This window comes from Caretta caretta, chromosome 8 (assembly GCF_965140235.1).
Source record: "Caretta caretta isolate rCarCar2 chromosome 8, rCarCar1.hap1, whole genome shotgun sequence".
NCBI lineage: Eukaryota > Metazoa > Chordata > Testudines > Cheloniidae > Caretta > Caretta caretta.
In genome coordinates, this window is record NC_134213.1 from 61,055,670 (window position 1) to 61,073,914 (window position 18,245).

The 18,245-nt window shown below is 44.3% G+C and overlaps 1 protein-coding gene and 1 long non-coding RNA gene across 2 annotated transcripts in view; both read left to right on the plus strand.

Moving 5' to 3' along the window:
* The window catches only part of LOC142073010 (uncharacterized), a 268,636-nt gene that overhangs the window by 129,509 nt on the left and 120,882 nt on the right, over positions 1–18,245 (plus strand). The window lies entirely within an intron of this gene.
* LOC142073104 (uncharacterized) lies at positions 10,021–11,857 on the plus strand. Its single transcript, XM_075131975.1, has 2 exons — positions 10,021–10,910; positions 11,299–11,857. Exons 1-2 carry the CDS (start codon positions 10,331–10,333, stop codon positions 11,838–11,840), a joined length of 1,122 nt encoding a protein of 373 aa, XP_074988076.1. The 5' UTR covers positions 10,021–10,330; the 3' UTR covers positions 11,841–11,857.

Sequence of the window (18,245 nt, forward strand, 5' to 3'; positions counted from 1 at the left end):
ACAGGAGGGGTCAGACTAGATGATCTGCGGATTCCACATTTGGCCGTAAACTCTGAGAGTTTTCTGTAGCCTGTGTCTAAAATAATCAGCACTATATGTAGTATCAGTGAAATAAATAATTGAAACTGAAAAATCCCCTCCACACTACGAGACTCACTAGGGCTGGACTGAGGCAAAGAGCCAGTTGTAGCTCATACAGTCCTGCACTGACCTGGCAATTCACAGCCTGGCCCATCTTCCCATGAGAATGAGATGTAGTTTACAGCCTGCCTCTTCTTTGTAGATTATGGCTTCATTCATCATAAAGACGTTAAAGGGGATCCAGAAATAATTGCAGTGAATAATGAAAATGCTCAAAACAGTTTTTGTTGAGGGTTTTGTCTTCCATTGTGTTTATGAATATTTTAATGCTCAAATTGACAGGTTTCAGAGTAACAGCCGTGTTAGTCTGTATTCGCAAAAAGAATCATAGAATCATAGAATATAAGGGTTGGAATGGACCCCTGAAGGTCATCTAGTCCAACCCCCTGCTCGAAGCAGGACCAATTCCCAGTTAAATCATCCCAGCCAGGGCTTTGTCAAGCCTGACCTTAAAAACCTCTAAGGAAGGAGATTCTACCACCTCCCTAGGTAACGCATTCCAGTGTTTCACCACCCTCTTAGTGAAAAAGTTTTTCCTAATATCCAATCTAAACCTCCCCCACTGCAACTTGAGACCATTACTCCTCGTTCTGTCATCTGCTACCATTGAGAACAGTCTAGAGCCATCCTCTTTGGAACCCCCTTTCAGGTAGTTGAAAGCAGCTATCAAATCCCCCCTCATTCTTCTCTTCTGCAGGCTAAACAATCCCAGCTCCCTCAGCCTCTCCTCATAACTCATGTGTTCCAGACCCCTAATCATTTTTGTTGCCCTTCGCTGGACTCTCTCCAATTTATCCACATCCTTCTTGAAGTGTGGGGCCCAAAACTGGACACAGTACTCCAGATGAGGCCTCACCAATGTCGAATAGAGGGGAATGATCACGTCCCTCGATCTGCTCGCTATGCCCCTACTTATACATCCCAAAATGCCATTGGCCTTCTTGGCAACAAGGGCACACTGCTGACTCATATCCAGCTTCTCGTCCACTGTCACCCCTAGGTCCTTTTCCGCAGAACTGCTGCCTAGCCATTCGGTCCCTAGTCTGTAGCTGTGCATTGGGTTCTTCCATCCTAAGTGCAGGACCCTGCACTTATCCTTATTGAACCTCATCAGATTTCTTTTGGCCCAATCCTCCAATTTGTCTAGGTCCTTCTGTATCCTATCCCTCCCCTCCAGCGTATCTACCACTCCTCCCAGTTTAGTATCATCCGCAAATTTGCTGAGAGTGCAATCCACACCATCCTCCAGATCATTTATGAAGATATTGAACAAAACCGGCCCCAGGACCGACCCTTGGGGCACTCCACTTGATACTGGCTGCCAACTAGACATGGAGCCATTGATAACTACCCGTTGAGCCCGACAATCTAGCCAGCTTTCTACCCATCTTATAGTGCATTCATCCAGCCCATACTTCCTTAACTTGCTGACAAGAATACTGTGGGAGACCGTGTCAAAAGCTTTGCTAAAGTCAAGAAACAATACATCCACTGCTTTCCCTTCATCCACAGAACCAGTAATCTCATCATAAAAGGCGATTAGATTAGTCAGGCATGACCTTCCCTTGGTGAATCCATGCTGGCTGTTCCTGATCACTTTCTTCTCATGCAAGTGCTTCAGGATTGATTCTGAGGAGGACTTGTGGCACCTTAGAGACTAACCAATTTATTTGAGCATAAGCTTTAGTGAGCTACAGCTCACTTCATCATATGCATACTGTGGAAAGTGTAGAAGATCTTTTTATACACACAAAGCATGAAAAAATACCTCTTCCCCACCCCACTCTCCTGCTGGTAATAGCTTATCTAAAGTGACCACTCTCCTTACAGTGTGTATGATAATCAAGGTGGGCCATTTCCAGCACAAATCCAGGGTTTAACAAGAATGTCGGGGGAGGGGAGTAGGAAAAAACAAGGGGAAATAGGTTACCTTGCATAATGACTTGCCACTCCCAGTCTCTGTTCAAGCCTAAGTTAATTGTATCCAATTTGCAAAGGAATTCAAATTCAACAGTCTCTCGCTGGAGTCTGGATTTGAAGTTTTTTTGTTGTAATATCTTCTACACTTTCCACAGTATGCATCCGATGAAGTGAGCTGTAGCTCACGAGAGCTTATGCTCAAATAAATTGGTTAGTCTCTAAGGTGCCACAAGTACTCCTTTTCTTTTTAATGCTCAAACAAGCTCATTTCTAAGTGAAGGTAAATAGAGCTAGGTAAAAACTTTGAGGAAAAACTATTATCGGATACTTGTTTTCTGCTAAAATTCCAACTGAAAATTTTGTTGAAAAATCAAATTTCATCCATTTCCCGCCCCCCCCCCAAAAAAAAAAGAAAAAGAAAAAGAAAAAAAAAAGAAGCCATTGGAAGCAAAAAGTGGCTTTGACATGTCAAAATCCAAAGTCTGGAATTCATAGTTCAAATTTCAAAATTGTCCATACTTCCAAAATAGCTAGTTTGTGAAGTCACACAGAAATGCACATTCAGAGGGATGCAAATGCACCTGGAAAAAAATAAATGGAAAATATTTTCCATTTGAAAATCTGCCTTAAAAAGTTACAGCAGTATCACTCAACTCATCTTCCTGTGTGTGTAGAGCCTGATCCAAAGCTCTCTTTAGTCAATGGATGTCTTTGCATTGAGTACAATGGGCTTTGAATCAGGGCCTTTGTTAATTTTGCTTTTATGTTTCAGCTGGAAACTACATCAGCACTAATTAAGGAGAAGCCAAGATTATTAGCATCAGCTGAGCTTTTCATTTTTAGAATGGATTTTTTTTTTTTTAGTGGAGTCTGATTTCAAATACTTGTTAGGATCAGCATCCCACATGTCAGTACATAGCACCTGCTGATAATTATTGTACAGCTGCAAATTAGAGTAACGTGTTGGAGCACAGCCATACCATACAGTAAAAACAGTTCAAAGGATATATTCCTTACCAAGGTTGTGACAGTAGTTTCAAAGAATATTAAAAAAAAAAAAAAAAAGTATCATTGGAACATTTTTGCCAACAGTGAGCATACTGCTGTACATTAAATTCTTGATTATTGATGTGGTCTGCCGTGGTGGAGGAAGATAATAAAGTTTATTAACTGTATACTGAAGCAGTGAAGTTCACGATCAATAAAGTGGAACCTCTTATCTTAGAAGAATATGAAATCTTATTTTCCTTTGTACTTAAAGAAATGACATCAATAAATAATGTGTAGCACACTATTGTTTATGTTGAAAATAGTTCAACAGTAAAAATGACCTATTCTCCTGCCGGAGATTAGATTTCAGCTTGATTTTGTGTTCCTAATGTGACTTTATCACATTTCAATGACTTTTAAGGTGTTGCAAAGGTGAGATATTCCATTATTGAAAGTACTTACACTGATTGTAAAGCAATTGCATTCTTTCAGTCTAATACCTTTGTATCTTAATCTAAAGCTCCTGTAACCCTTTTACGCACCCAAACTGCTTTGTATATGGTGTCTTGTTTCCTGCTGAATAGCAGGTGATTATTTGTGGTTCAGGAAAAGGTCTATTAGACTGATTGACATATAAAAGCAGTGCAATAAATTGAAAACTGAAGGGGTTTTTTGTTGTGGTCCTTGTTGAGGGTCACCACTGCTTCAGAGATGAATTTATCCATAACATTTGTAGTACCTGCTTGTAGAGATTTTTTTCAAGCTTGTAAACCATATCTAACTTTTATTAGGGCTTAAGATCACAACCCCCTTATTTGCTGATTCTGTCATTTCACTTCCTATCTTATGCCTCAGCAGGATCTGTTAGGAAAGTAAAATCAATAAAGTCTAAGTATTCTTGGATTGAGATGGGTTAGAATTGATGAGGAAGAATACAGCAAGAGAAAGCAGTCTTAAGAATAAAGAAAGGGTTGGGAGTAATTCTGACAAGCTGTTATAAAAGAATGATGGGTAAGGTAGACTCATCATGGCTCCAAATTAACACTAGAGGGAATAAGAAAGGAGTCATCTTATTAAAATTGTTTATTTAATTGCTATTGCAAGTAGGTAGTAATCAGGACATGGGCCCAAGCTACAAAGTTCAGATCTAGATCCACTGGACCCATCTCTAGTAGCAATGAACGTAAAAAAGGATATGCTAACTGTTGGGTTGTGACTTTAAGCCATAGCCTTGCTATCATGGGGAGCAGAGGTGCATTGGACAGGTAATAGCTCCTCACGGCATTATACAATGTATCCAGAAGTGCTTGATGAACATCACCCACCACTAAAGCATGTTACAGGATATAGAATTCTATGTAGCTGGGCTTGGAAGGGTTTGATTTGTATTGGTAAATGTTAGTAAACGTGGATTTCTTCATACACACAAAAATCCATGAAAACATATGTCCATCAATGATAAGCAACATTTACAAATAGGCAACGTAATAAAAATGCTGCTTGAGAACTTATTAAATTTAAAACCAGTGATTTAGACTTTGGGGTTAGACTAGCAAATGAATTGTGAAAATAGGCATGATTTGTTGATTTAAGGATATTTATTTTTGATATTTTGGCGTGATGTTGACAACTTGAGATTTAACAGTTTATAGAGCTTTCACTTTTGGAATCTCAACCTCTACTGTCCTTAAATAATTGTCGGACCATCCCATAATGTGTATCTGTGAAAATTTAAATCAGCCTTAAAAAGCTTAAAAATAAACATCGATACTAGCCATCAAAATTATCCCCCCAACCCCCAATTCTTCCAAGCCTGTCTATGGGATAGTCTCCTGCCTACCCCATGCCAACTTGAGTGTGATTGTTAGAGTGGAGGGAGCAGAAACATCCCTCGGCATCTTCTGAAGTGAGTGTTATTTTTCATCAACATTTTTTCAGAGCCCTAGGCAACAGTGACTATTGTTATTAATGGTAGCGCTGAGAAGCCTTAATCAAAAACTCGGGATGCCACTGTGCTAGGCACTGTACAAAAGAGCTCAAGTTTTTTATCAGTAGGATAAAAGGAATGCCAAATACGAAGAAAGCAAATATTAACATTTTATTCAGAACAGCTTTTTAGTGTGGCAGACTCCATAGCAACTAAAAAAGCAAATCTGCCTCTCTGCAGGCAGAGATTGCCTGAATACATAGCTTGGAGATACGGGGGTAAGCGCCGGGTCTGGCGATGGAGGATAGGAGGGCTATTTGAGCACTAATAAATATCTGTGCTTTTCTGATGCCACTGATGGTGTGGGGGAGTTCTATATTTTCTTATACAGGCCTTAGCTTAAATCAAAATATTGGAGGCAGCCCCTTTGTGGTACCTGAGCACCAATACATGGCTTCAAACCATGGCTTCAACCATCTTTTACTAGCTGAGAATTTTCCCTTCAAGGGGGAACTCTCAGCTGGGCAGAGACTGGACACCCAGCAGCTGTACCACAGCTACCATTTACATGAGGCATGATGGGTATGTCAGAATAGGGAAGAGATGTGGCCAGACCTCACCATGCTCCAGCAATGGTCACACCGTGCTCCTGCTATAGGGTATCTATAGAAAGTGTAGCCAGCTGGCATAAGTCAGAGCAGAACCTTCTTTCCCTTAATAGAGAGGTTCTCAAACTGGGGGTGGGGTGGGAGGCATGTGGAATGTATTCTGTGGGGCATGAGAAGCTTGGCGGGGGACGACTTACTGTGTACACTTTACCCACAGCAGGGAATAACTAGCAAAGCTGGTTCCTCCAGCATATCAGGTCCTCAGATACTGCTGTGCATTTGTCTCTAGATGGCACTGTGCATGTTTATGGATTTCTGTTCAGCTTGCATAGCATTATACAAAGTCGTTGTCATGTGTACATTAATCTATTTGCTACAACATGGTGCACACATTTAATTGTAAGTATAAGCAGAGTCAGAATGAGCTCTACCCTGACATCTGGTGGTGAGTTGTGGAAAAGGACTTCAGGGGCTGATCTCATTTGCATGGGCACACCCACCCTGCCTAGCATGATGGGACTGTTTGCCCAAATGGTCACTTTGGCTGCTGCGGGATCCCCAGTCTCTTTGTTACTGGGGCAGGAGTAATAATGTGTTGTTATCCTGGGTATGTGAATCAAGGACAGTAGAACTGTACTTGGCATTTTATGATGGAGGGACTCGCCCTCAACCAAGTAGCAGTCACTAGTCAAGAAACATGGGTTCCAAAGAGGCTGGGGACAAGTATGTGTGCCTGGTAGTGTGGGCCCCAAACATCACTTTGACTCCTCTTCTCTCTGCTGTGTAATAACAGAGTTAATTTTGACTCTATTAGGAATCTTGTTACCTGCTGCAGAGCTGAAATCACTGATTCCTAGGTCTTAGCATTAGACCTACTTTGGGCTAGTGGTTCTGAGTGTGCCAGCACTGGGGTTGCCCTACGAACAGCTGAAATCACTGAGGCCCATGTTAAGTTTGTGGGGGGGCTGAAGACATATTGGTGAGCAGGTAGCAGGACGGCTGGTGGAGAGGCGCAGCTGGTGGTGAAGACTGCAGCAGAACCCCAAGGAGAGGCATGGCAATTGGCTGACCAGAGCAGCGGAGCACATAAGATGCTTCCATACCCCCCACCCTCCCGCTTCCACCCAGGCTGGGAGGTAAACTCTGCAGATGAACTTCTGAACTCTGGGGTCTGCACTGACCAAGGACAGAAACTGTGGGTGGGATGAGTGTTGGGTTGCTGGACTTAAGACCCTGAGGGAAAAAGGACACTGCCAAACTTACTTGGGGGTGGGTCTTTTGCTCATGGTTTGTGTTATGAATCCTGTTTGTGTTTTCCCAACAAAATGCTGCATTGTTTCCTTCCTTTATGAAGAGGCTTTTGGTACACTCAGACTCTGTGCTTGCAAGAGGAGAAGTATTGCTTCTTAGAGGCACCCAGGGGGGTGGTATGTAATTGTCCCAGGTCACTGGGTGGGGGTTCGAGTGGTTTTGCACTGTGTTATTAAAACGGAACCCCTAGATACTGAACCCGGCCCTTGTTGCTGCCAACTCTGAGGGGCAGAAGGGTTACATAAGCATGGACCACAATCGCAGTTTTGCTTTTGCTCTTATGACAATGGACTGTTGGCTCATCTATGTAACAGAAAATAAGCCAACTCAAGTGAAAAAATAAGCTGGAACTGATTCAAGTGAAGCGCTGCTGCATATATTGGTATATGTACCTGTGTGGTGGGGGTAGCGGGCATAAACTACTACAGACACAAAGAAGGTGGGTGCAATAAAATAAGTTTGAGAACTACAGTACTGTTTTAATAAATGCTGAGGTTCAAGGTGCTGCAGATCTGCCATGAGAATCAAAGAGTTGTAACTGGCTCTCCGATGTCCCCCTTCTGTGAAAGAGAATCTGGGCCACTAGTTTCAATGAGCTTTTACACTCTATGATGTTGCGGGGTTGGTAATGCTGTGTGAAACCCTGAACATATAGTGATGAGGAGTAGGATGTTGCAGCTGCTGCTGTTGCTCTTTCTGTTGTTTGCAGAGCTGTAGATTTTAATTTCCAGATCTTGTTCTGCAGAAAACACACTTCATCCACAGTTTTCAGATATAATTCACTGCAGGCCCTGTATTCTCAGAACTGACAGTCTAAAGTTAGGTTACAAATTCTGCAATTAGGCACATAAATGTGGAATTAAGCACCTAACTGTAGACACTGTCTTGAAAATCTTGACCTGGTGCTAGTTTGGTTGCATAATGACATGGTCAAGTGTCCTGTCCTGTCAGTGCCTGTATGAAGAACTTACTATTAAGGCTAAGATTTTTGTCACAGATATTTTTAGTAAAAGTCATGGACAGGTCACAGGCAATAAAAAAAAAAATCACGGAAGCTGTGACCTGTCCCTGACTTTTACGATAAATATCTGTGACAAAATGGGGATCTGCAGGTCCCCACACAGCCAGCAGTGGTACATCTGTGCAATGGCTAGGAGCTCCGGGGCCCCCCACAGAGAGTTGGTTGTCGGAGTTCTAGGCTCCCCCACTGCCAAGGACTGAGAGCAGCAGGGTCCCTGCCACCTGCAGCAGCTGGGGGCTATGGGGTACCCCTGCTGCCCACAGCTCTAAGGGTCCCCCGAGCAGCCAGGAGCTGTGGAGTGCCCCCGCTGCTCACAGTAGCTGGGAACTGTAGAGTATCCTGCTGTCCGCAACTCAGGGGGCCACCGCTGTGGCTGGGAGCTCGGGAGTTCCCCTGCTGCCTGTGGTGGTCAGGAGCTGTGGGGTACCCCCACTCCCTGCGGTGGCTTGGAGCTCCGGGGCCCACCAGAGGCAGTGAGGGTACCCCGCAGTTCCCAACCGCCGCAGGCTGAAGTCACAAAAGTCGCTGGAAGTCATGGATTCTGTGACTTCTGTGAGCTCCGTGACTAAACTGTAGCCTTACTTACTATCAATCAGGTACACTTGGTACAGTACTGGTATTAGTACACACATTTAACGGCGAAAGACCCTGGTGGGGGACGAGTCATCGATACTTAATAGGGGAGGAAATGAAGAGTTTATTTTGGAGGTTGGATCTTCTTCATACCTCTCTCTTAGGTAGTTCCACTTTACAAGATCCGGAAAGAAAGACTGCGAAGTATTTCAGCCATTTGCCTCAAAAAAAAAATAAAATAAAATAAAAAAAAAGGGAATAAGAAAAGGAGCTCCAACAATCAAAGTATTTTTTAACTTCTTGAAAAGTTAAATTCTGAAGTACCAGAATTGCAATGTAAGGTTCTGATCCGAAGCCTATCAGATGTAAGCCCTAAATACAGATCTAATTTGGGAAAAATAAAACAACAAACCATTATTATGACTTGTGTAACTAAGTAACTGAAATGAGGAGGTGTCTTTGTAAGTTGTGCGTACTGCACCTTTAAATGTTGCGTTTCTTCCTGCCTGCTGCAGAGGTAGCCAAGAGGCACTGCCACTTTGTGTTTCATTTCAGATACCGAATGTTGCTGTTGGTCAGTGCATTTTTCTCTCTGTCACCATACATTTTTTCTTGTTTTTATTTAATTCTCATCTAGAATGCAAAATACTTGTTTTTTTTTTTCCTCTTTGTGCGTGGGGAAAATAATATCTCGCTTCTCTGCAAAAACCTCTTTGCTTCCAGCCTATCTGCAGACTTCATCATGGCCGTGTGAGCACTTGTGGCATGAATATTCACAAATGTATGCTTATCAAACATATCGTTGAACCTTTATCTCTTTGAAAACATTTTCTGGAACAAAATTTTACTTGTCTGAACAGTTATGGATAGTGAATAAAAGGTATCTCAAATATCATCAAGATGAATTCACTGGTTTTAGTGAAAAGAATATTTGCAAATATTCTTAAAAAAAACCTCTCCACCATTTCCAGCCCTATATATGTCTGTTTATTTTAAAATAGCTACATCGTAATCGTGTTGGAATGTAAACTAAAATATTGAGGTTTTTATAAACTGCTATTGCCAAGGAAGTATTTTTCTTTTTTCCAGAAGATGCAGAGCCAATAACTAAAACACTGACCTTGCTTCACCTGAAAATAATTGAAACTCTTCAAAAGATGACAGTATTTGAATGGTATTTTATGTAAGAGCTTGTGTTAAGGTCAGAAAATGTGGCTGGAATTTTCCCAGTGTAGAGCATAACTGAGGAAATGCCAACTTGTCACCTACCTTCCTTCAGGTATATTTTTGTTATGGGCCAGAGTTAAAGTCTTCAGACTAAGTTCTACTCTGATTTACACCAATGTATGGAGTAACTCCTTCAACTGAATTGATCTGAGTGACCCTGGGGTAAATACGAGCAACTCTGGGTATGTCTGCATTGCAGTCATGAGGTTTGATTGCAGCTTGTGTAGACATACCTAAGCTAGGTTTAATCTTGTTAGCCCTGGTCTACACTAGGACTTTAGATCGAATTTAGCAGCGTTAAATCGATTTAAACCTGCACCCGTCCACACAATGAAGCCCTTTATTTCGACTTAAAGGGCTCTTAAAATCGATTTCCTTACTCCACCCCTGACAAGTGGATTAGCGCTTAAATCGACGTTGCCGGCTCGAATTTGGGGTACTGTGGACACAATTCGATGGTATTGGCCTCCGGGAGCTATCCCAGAGTGCTCCATTCTGACCGCTCTGGACAGCGCTCTCAACTCAGATGCACTGGCCAGGTAGACAGGAAAAGAACCGCGAACTTTTGAATCTCATTTCCTGTTTGGCCAGCGTGGCAAGCTGCAGGTGACCATGCAGAGCTCATCAGCAGAGGTGACCATGATGGAGTCCCAGAATCGCAAAAGAGCTCCAGCATGGACTGAACGGGAGGTACGGGATCTGATCGCTGTTTGGGGAGAGGAATCCGTGCTATCAGAACTCCGTTCCAGTTTTCGAAATGCCAAAACCTTTCTGAAAATCTCCCAGGGCATGAAGGACAGAGGCCATAACAGGGACCCGAAGCAGTGCCGCGTGAAACTGAAGGAGCTGAGGCAAGCCTACCAGAAAACCAGAGAGGCGAACGGCCGCTCTGGGTCAGAGCCCCAAACATGCCGCTTCTATGATGAGCTGCATGCCATTTTAGGGGGTTCAGCCACCACTACCCCAGCCGTGTTGTTTGACTCCTTCAATGGAGATGGAGGCAATACAGAAGTAGGTTTTGGGGACGAAGAAGATGATGAGGAGGAGGTTGTAGATAGCTCACAGCAAGCAAGCGGAGAAACCGGTTTTCCCGACAGCCAGGAACTGTTTCTCACCCTAGACCTGGAGCCAGTACCCCCCGAACCCACCCAAGGCTGCCTCCTGGACTCAGCAGGCGGAGAAGGGACCTCTGGTGAGTGTACCTTTTAAAATGCTATACATGGTTTAAAAGCAAGCATGTGAAAGGATTACTTTGCCCTGGCATTTGCGGTTCTGCCTTTGCAAAAGGTTTCTGGGGAGGGCAGCCTTATTTCGTCCTTCATGGTAGGACACTTTACCACTCCAGGCCAGCAACACGTACTGGGGAATCACTGTAGAACAAAGCATTGCAGTGTATGTTTGCTGGCATTCAACCAAAATCCGTTCACGCGGTGGGAGGAGGCAAAATGCGACCTTGTAACGAAAGCACATGTGCTATGTATGTAATGTTAACTTTCAAGGTTTACCCTGAAAGAGTGTAGCCACTGTTTTATAAAATGTGTCTTTTTAAATACCGCTGTCCCTTTTTTTTTCTCCACCAGCTGCATGTGTTTCAATGATCACAGGATCTTCTCCTTCCCAGAGGCTAGTGAAGCTTAGAAAGAAAAAAAAACGCACTCGCGATGAAATGTTCTCCGAGCTCATGCTGTCCTCCCACACTGACAGAGCACAGACGAATGCGTGGAGGCAAATAATGTCAGAGTGCAGGAAAGCACAAAATGACCGGGAGGAGAGGTGGAGGGCTGAAGAGAGTAAGTGGCGGGCTGAAGAGAGTAAGTGGCGGGCTGAAGACAGGGCTGAAGCTCAAAGGTGGCGGCAGCGTGATGAGAGGAGGCAGGATTCAATGCTGAGGCTGCTGCAGGACCAAACCAGTATGCTCCAGTGTATGGTTGAGCTGCAGCAAAGGCAGCTGGAGCACAGACTGCCACTGCAGCCCCTCTGTAACCAACCGCCCTCCTCCCCAAGTTCCATAGCCTCCACACCCAGACGCCCAAGAACACGGTGGGGAGGCCTCCGGCCAACCAGCCACTCCCCCACAGAGGATTGCCCAAAAAAAAGAAGGCTGTCATTCAATAAATTTTAAAGTTGTAAACTTTTAAAGTGCTGTGCTTAAAGTGCTGTGTGGCATTTTCCTTCCCTCCTCCACCACCCCTCCTGGGATACCTTGGTAGTCATCCCCCTATTTGTGTGATGAATGAATAACGAATGCATGACTGTGAAGCAGCAATGACTTTATTGGCTCTGCAAGCAATGATTAAAGGGAGGAGGGGAGGGTGGTTAGCTTACAGGGAAGTAGAGTGAACCAAGGGGCGGGGGGGTTCATCAAGGAGAAACAAACAGAACTTTTACACCGTAGCCTGGCCAGTCATGAAACTGGTTTTCAAAGCTTCTCTGATGCGTACCGCGCCCTCCTGTGCTCTTCTAACCGCCCTGGTGTCTGGCTGCGCGTAACCAGCAGCCAGGCGATTTGCCTCAACCTCCCACCCCGCCATAAACGTCTCCCCCTTACTCTCACAGATATTGTGGAGCACACAGCAAGCAGTAATAACAGTGGGAATATTGGTTTCGCTGAGGTCTAAGCGAGTCAATAAACTGCGCCAGCGCGCCTTTAAACGTCCAAATGCACATTCTACCACCATTCTGCACTTGCTCAGCCTGTAGTTGAACAGCTCCTGACCACTGTCCAGGCTGCCTGTGTACGGCTTCATGAGCCATGGCATTAAGGGGTAGGCTGGGTCCCCAAGGATACATATAGGCATTTCAACATCCCCAACAGTTATTTTCTGGTCTGGGAATAAAGTCCCTTCCTGCAGCTTTTGAAACAGACCAGAGTTCCTGAAGATGCGAGCATCATGCACCTTTCCCGGCCATCCCACGTTGATGTTGGTGAAACGTCCCTTGTGATCCACCAGAGCTTGCAGCACTATTGAAAAGTACCCCTTGCGGTTTATGTACTCGGCGGCTTGGTGCTCCGGTGCCAAGATAGGGATATGGGTTCCATCTATAGCCCCACCACAGTTAGGGAATCCCATTGCAGCAAAGCCATCCACTATGACCTGCACATTTCCCAGGGTCACTACCCTTGATATCAGCAGATCTTTGATTGCGTGGGCTACTTGCATCACAGCAGCCCCCACAGTAGATTTGCCCACTCCAAATTGATTCCCAACTGACCGGTAGCTGTCTGGCGTTGCAAGCTTCCACAGGGCTATCGCCACTCGCTTCTCAACTGTGAGGGCTGCTCTCATCTTGGTATTCATGCGCTTCAGGACAGGGGAAAGCAAGTCACAAAGTTCCATGAAAGTGCCCTTACGCATGCGAAAGTTTCGTAGCCACTGGGAATCGTCCCAGACCTGCAACACTATGCGGTCCCACCAGTCTGTGCTTGTTTCCCGAGCCCAGAATCGGCGTTCCACAGCATGAACCTGCCCCATTAGCACCATGATGCATGCATTGTCAGGGCCCATGCTTTCAGAGAAATCTGTGTCCATGTCCTGATCACTCACGGGACCGCGCTGACGTCGCCTCCTCGCCCGGTATCGCGTTGCCATGTTTTGGTGCTGCATATACTGCTGAATAATGCGTGTGGTGGTTAATGTGCTCCTAATTGCCAAAGTGAGCTGAGCGGGCTCCATGCTTGCCGTGGTATGGCGTCCGCACAGAAAAAAGGCGCGGAACGATTGTCTGCCGTTGCTCTGACGGAGGGAGGGGCGACTGACGACACGGCTTACAGGGTTGGCTTCAGGGAGCTAAAATCAACAAAGGGGGTGCCTGTACATCAAGGAGTATTTCAGGCAGGACTGCACGGAGGGTTCCAATAAGAAATGGTGCACCTAAGTTATCGTTGTTATTGGAACAAGGAGGTTAGCCTGGCCTCTGATTGATACATGGCTAGATTTACCTCGCTGCACCTTCTCTGTGAGTGACTGCAGTGTGACCTAGAGGAATGAGTCCCCTAGACAGGGGAGGAGGCAAATGAGTACAAAACAAATCTGGTCTATTTCTTGTTTTGACCCACTCCATCTATCTTTTACATCTTTGGCTGGCAGCAGACGGTGCAGAAGGACTGCATGCCATCCACATCTCATGGCTGCTTGGCAGAAGATGGTACAGTACGCCTGCTAGCCATCCCCATCTCTTGCCTGCCTGGCAGAAGATGGTGCAATACGACTGCTAGCAATCCTCATCTCTTGCCTGCCTGGCAGAAGATGGTACAGTACGACTGCTAGCAGTCCGTATCGCCTGCCTGCTCACCATAAGACGGTTCAATAGGACTGACTGCAGGACTAAAGAGAATGACCTGGTCAAGTCACTCCAAATTTAGTCCCTGCGCCCATGTCTGCCCAGGCGCTCCCAGCCGACGCGGCCAGGAGCACCTCGGACACGATGAGGACGACTACCAATCGTATTGCACCGTCTGCTGCCAGAAGGCAAGGGGTTGCTGCTACTGTGCAGCAAAGCCGTACCGCGTCTGCCAGCACCCAGGAGACATAGGGTGACGGTTACCTGAGCGGGCTCCATGCTTGCCATGGTATGGCGTCTGCACAGGTAACTCAGGAAAAAAGGCGCGAAATGATTGTCTGCCCTTGCTTTCACGGGGGGAGGGAGGGAACGGGAGGCTGACGATATGTACCCAGAACCACCCGCGACAATGTTTTAGCCCCATCAGGCATTGGGATCTCAACCCAGAATTCCAATGGGCAGCGGAGACTGCGGGAACTGTGGGATAGCTACCCACAGTGCAACGCTCCGGAAGTCGACGCTTGCCTCGGTACTGTGGAAGCGCTCCGCCGAGTTAATGCACTTAATGCACTTAGAGCATTTACTGTGGGGACACACACACTCGAATTTATAAAACCGATTTCTAAAAAACCGACTTCTATAAATTCGACCTTATTCCGTAGTGTAGACATACCCTTAGTTTGGGTTCTCAGCACAGTTTGGGGTTGGCTTGCATAGCCTATGTCTCTGCAGCTTCACTGATCTGTGACCAAAGCAAGATGAATTAAAGCTATCTCAGGTATGTCTACAGTCACATCCCATGACTGCAGTCTACACATACCTTCAGTAACACTAATGGTATGTTTTTATACCCTAATTGTTTAGTATAGGCTGTGTCGTTATTGACATAATCTGGGACCATATAGATCATTGTTGCAACCAAGGTCCCGTAGTGGCACCAAATCTTATATAAAGGGGGTCAAATGAGGTGTCTAAGAGAAGGTTATGGTTTGCTGGTTATGATTATGCTGTTTATATGTGTGCATCATTTTTGTAGTTAAAGTTATGAATATTGGCTCTATACTGTCTGTATTTCAAACTTATGCTATGCTTCTGGGTGACACCCCAGACAAGTTGGTGTCAGCTCTGCCTAGACTGCTTGATGGTCCATTATGGACCATCAGCTATACAACTGACCCATTGAGAGAAGGCAGACAAGCCTTGTGACTCAGCAAGGTATGCAGGGACTTGCCCACGTGACTCCAAACCTCATTTTGCTGTAATTTTCCACAGTAAGAACAAAGAGGAGTTCTTACACCTGGAAAAGATTATAAAAGGCTGATGCCTCATCTCCATCTTGTCTTCAGTCCTGCTTCATATCTCTGGAGGGACTTTGCTACACTGAAGCTTTTAACCAAGGACTGAAAGACCCATCCCAGCTTGAGGATGTATTCCAGAGACTTGATTTGAACCTGCAGTTTAATCTATCACTGCTGCAAGCCTGAACCAAGACCTTTGCCATTACTATATGTAATTGATTCCATTTAACCAGTTCTAGCTCTCATTTATATCCTTTTCCTTTTATGAATAAACCTTTAGATATGAGATTCTAAAGGATTGGCAACAGCGTGATTTGCAGGTAAGATCTGATTTGTATATTGACCTGGGTCTGGGGCTTGGTCCTTTGGGATTGGGAGAATCTTTTTTCTTTTACTGGGATATTGGTTTTCATAACCATTTGTCCCCATAACAAGTGGCATTGGTGGTGATACTGGGAAACTGGAGTGTCTAAGGGAATTGCTTGTGTGACTTGTGGTTAGCCAGTGGGGTAAAACCAAAGTCCTCTCTGTCTGGCTGGTTTGGTTTGCCTTAGAAGTGGAAAAAACCCAGCCTTGGACTGTAACTGCCCTGCTTGAAGCAATTTGTTCTGAATTGGCACTCTCATTTGGGTCCCACCAGAACCAGCATCGTTACACAGGCAAACCATTGCTCAGTCTATGTTCCTGAAACCAAATGTAGGCCTTAAACATTCTATGCAACATGTCTCTGATTATTTATAATATGTTTACATTGTCTGGGTGCCAAGACATTTGATAGAAAATGTAGAGTGATTTATATCAGGTCAATATGCTAAAGATGTGAGGTTTTTATATTGTATTAGATTGCAAACTTCAATACAATTTAATTGCCGTTAAATACACAGATAATTTTTCTGGTCTTTGAAAATCTCTTGAGATGAATGATACAAGCAGAGAATTGACTTGTCCATCAGTCTCCAGAAGATGTACTCTGCTCAAAAGTGGGGGGCGGGGAGGGGCACGGATGGGGGCAGGGGCAGTCCTGATCTATATGCATCATTCAGGATCAAATTTAATGTTGTGGAGAAAGAACACCATAACTCTGAGGGAAGTAATCAAATTAATAATATAGCTCCAGTGGTGCTGGATTAGGGATGAGCCATGTAATACTGTCAGGATACTACTGCCAGATCCGCAGTGCCACTTCCAACACAATATTTACATATATGAACTAGTGCAGAGGAAAGTGAGCATCAAAGATGTGATTACTTGAGGATGAATTCAGGAAGTCCATGTTTTGCATACAGGGCAACATGGAAGAAGGCGCTGGCCTGTTTGTGTGAGAAGACAAAAGGTAGTCAAGGGTGGGAATATTTGGAAGTAGATTAGGAGTGCTATGAAGCAAGACAACCTCAGATAGAGACAGACTGTCACTCAGTTCAGTGGGTCTACTTGTCTACCACCTCAGTACTGTGAGTTAAAGCATTCATAGTCTGGCCCACAGATCTTAGAAGATGGAAGGATATTCACCAGTTTGTGAGAGAAGTAACAATACACTTTTGCTCTTTACAAGTGGTTGGTGTTTCCTTGTTTTGCAGCAGCAGTGTTGTTGTTCCATTCCCTTCCTGAGGAAGGAGCGCATCATTTAAATTTTGAATGTGCCTCATTCTGACTGATTTTCTCAGCTATCGTCATTTATCACAGGCTTGTAAGAACTTGTGTATAATGTAACCTAATATTCTTTTTGCTTTGAACAGGAGTAGTGAGATGAGCAGCCCTTTTTGGGAGCATGTGTGGTATGTTTTGATGATGCAACTTTACATAATGCAGCAGGAATTGCACTAAACTTTAGACTGAGTGTCTGGGAAATTAAATCAATATTTTATCATAGGCTACTTGTTTGCAGAGCAAAGTAGTAAACGTAGTCTGCCTGTTTGTTTGTTTTGTTTTTGTTTTATTAATAATATGGTGGATTTTGTTCTTTTAAGGATTGAGCAGATGGGATTAGACTAGGATGCTTGTGCCAGTTCTTTTCTTCCTCAAAGTTATTTCTTCAGTGTCAGCATGACTGATACAGCTGGATTCTATACTAAACTCTTTACTAGATAGCCTATGTGTTCTCTTACAAATGAACATTTGTTTCATGTACATGAAAATATACTCATTCAGCATATGCATATGTAGTTAGTGGGTGCTTTTAAAAGATAGATATGGTTCAATGATCTCAACTCTGCTGTAGTATTTCCTATATTTAGCACATATACTACTGTGCACTTGTTAAGTATACTTTGTAAGGACATCTGTTGTACATACATATGCAGGTAGTGGCACTGTTCGAGAGTCTACAATTGTGATTGTTTCAGTACGAACCTCTATTTCAATAGGCTTATCATGGATAAGCACAGGACATGAACAGAGAATTATCCATGCTTCTGCTGGAATAAGTACAGGTGACCAGCTCTCCAAAAAATGTTACTTATGATACCTTAATAGAATTTCTAATGGCTATAGGAAAAAGTCAGGAATCAGAAGAATGCTAGTATGAATCACGGCCTTGCATAATACCTATTACAGTGGTGTCATTTATATATTAGTGACAATTTAAGGCACTAGTCATCTCTGATTTACAAGAGAGTGGGGACAGGTGAAAGGAGCCACCTTCTCCACCTGCATGAGAGCCAAGACTTTTGGGGTGGTCCCGTAGATGGGGCACTTGAACAGAACTCAAAATACCTGAGTCTTGTTCCCAGCTCTGCCACTGACCAGCTTTCCAGCCTCAGGAAATCACTTCATCTCTTAGCACTTCTGTTTTCCTTCCTGCCATTTATATGTCTTGTCTGTTTGGGTTGTAAGTTTTCCAGGGCAGGAGTTGTCTTTTATGTGTACAGTGCCTAGCACAGTGTGGGCCTTTAGGCACTATTGTATAAACAAATAAATAACAACTGCTGTGGTGGATGTTAGAGACACAA

Bases quoted from the DNA above. Each gene is read 5' to 3' on its own strand.
- LOC142073104 (XM_075131975.1), top strand. From the start codon at position 10,331: ATGCAGAGCTCATCAGCAGAGGTGACCATGATGGAGTCCCAGAATCGC. The intron at 10,911-11,298 runs GTGAGTGTACCT...TTTCTCCACCAG, and splicing joins AGGCGGAGAAGGGACCTCTG to CTGCATGTGTTTCAATGATC.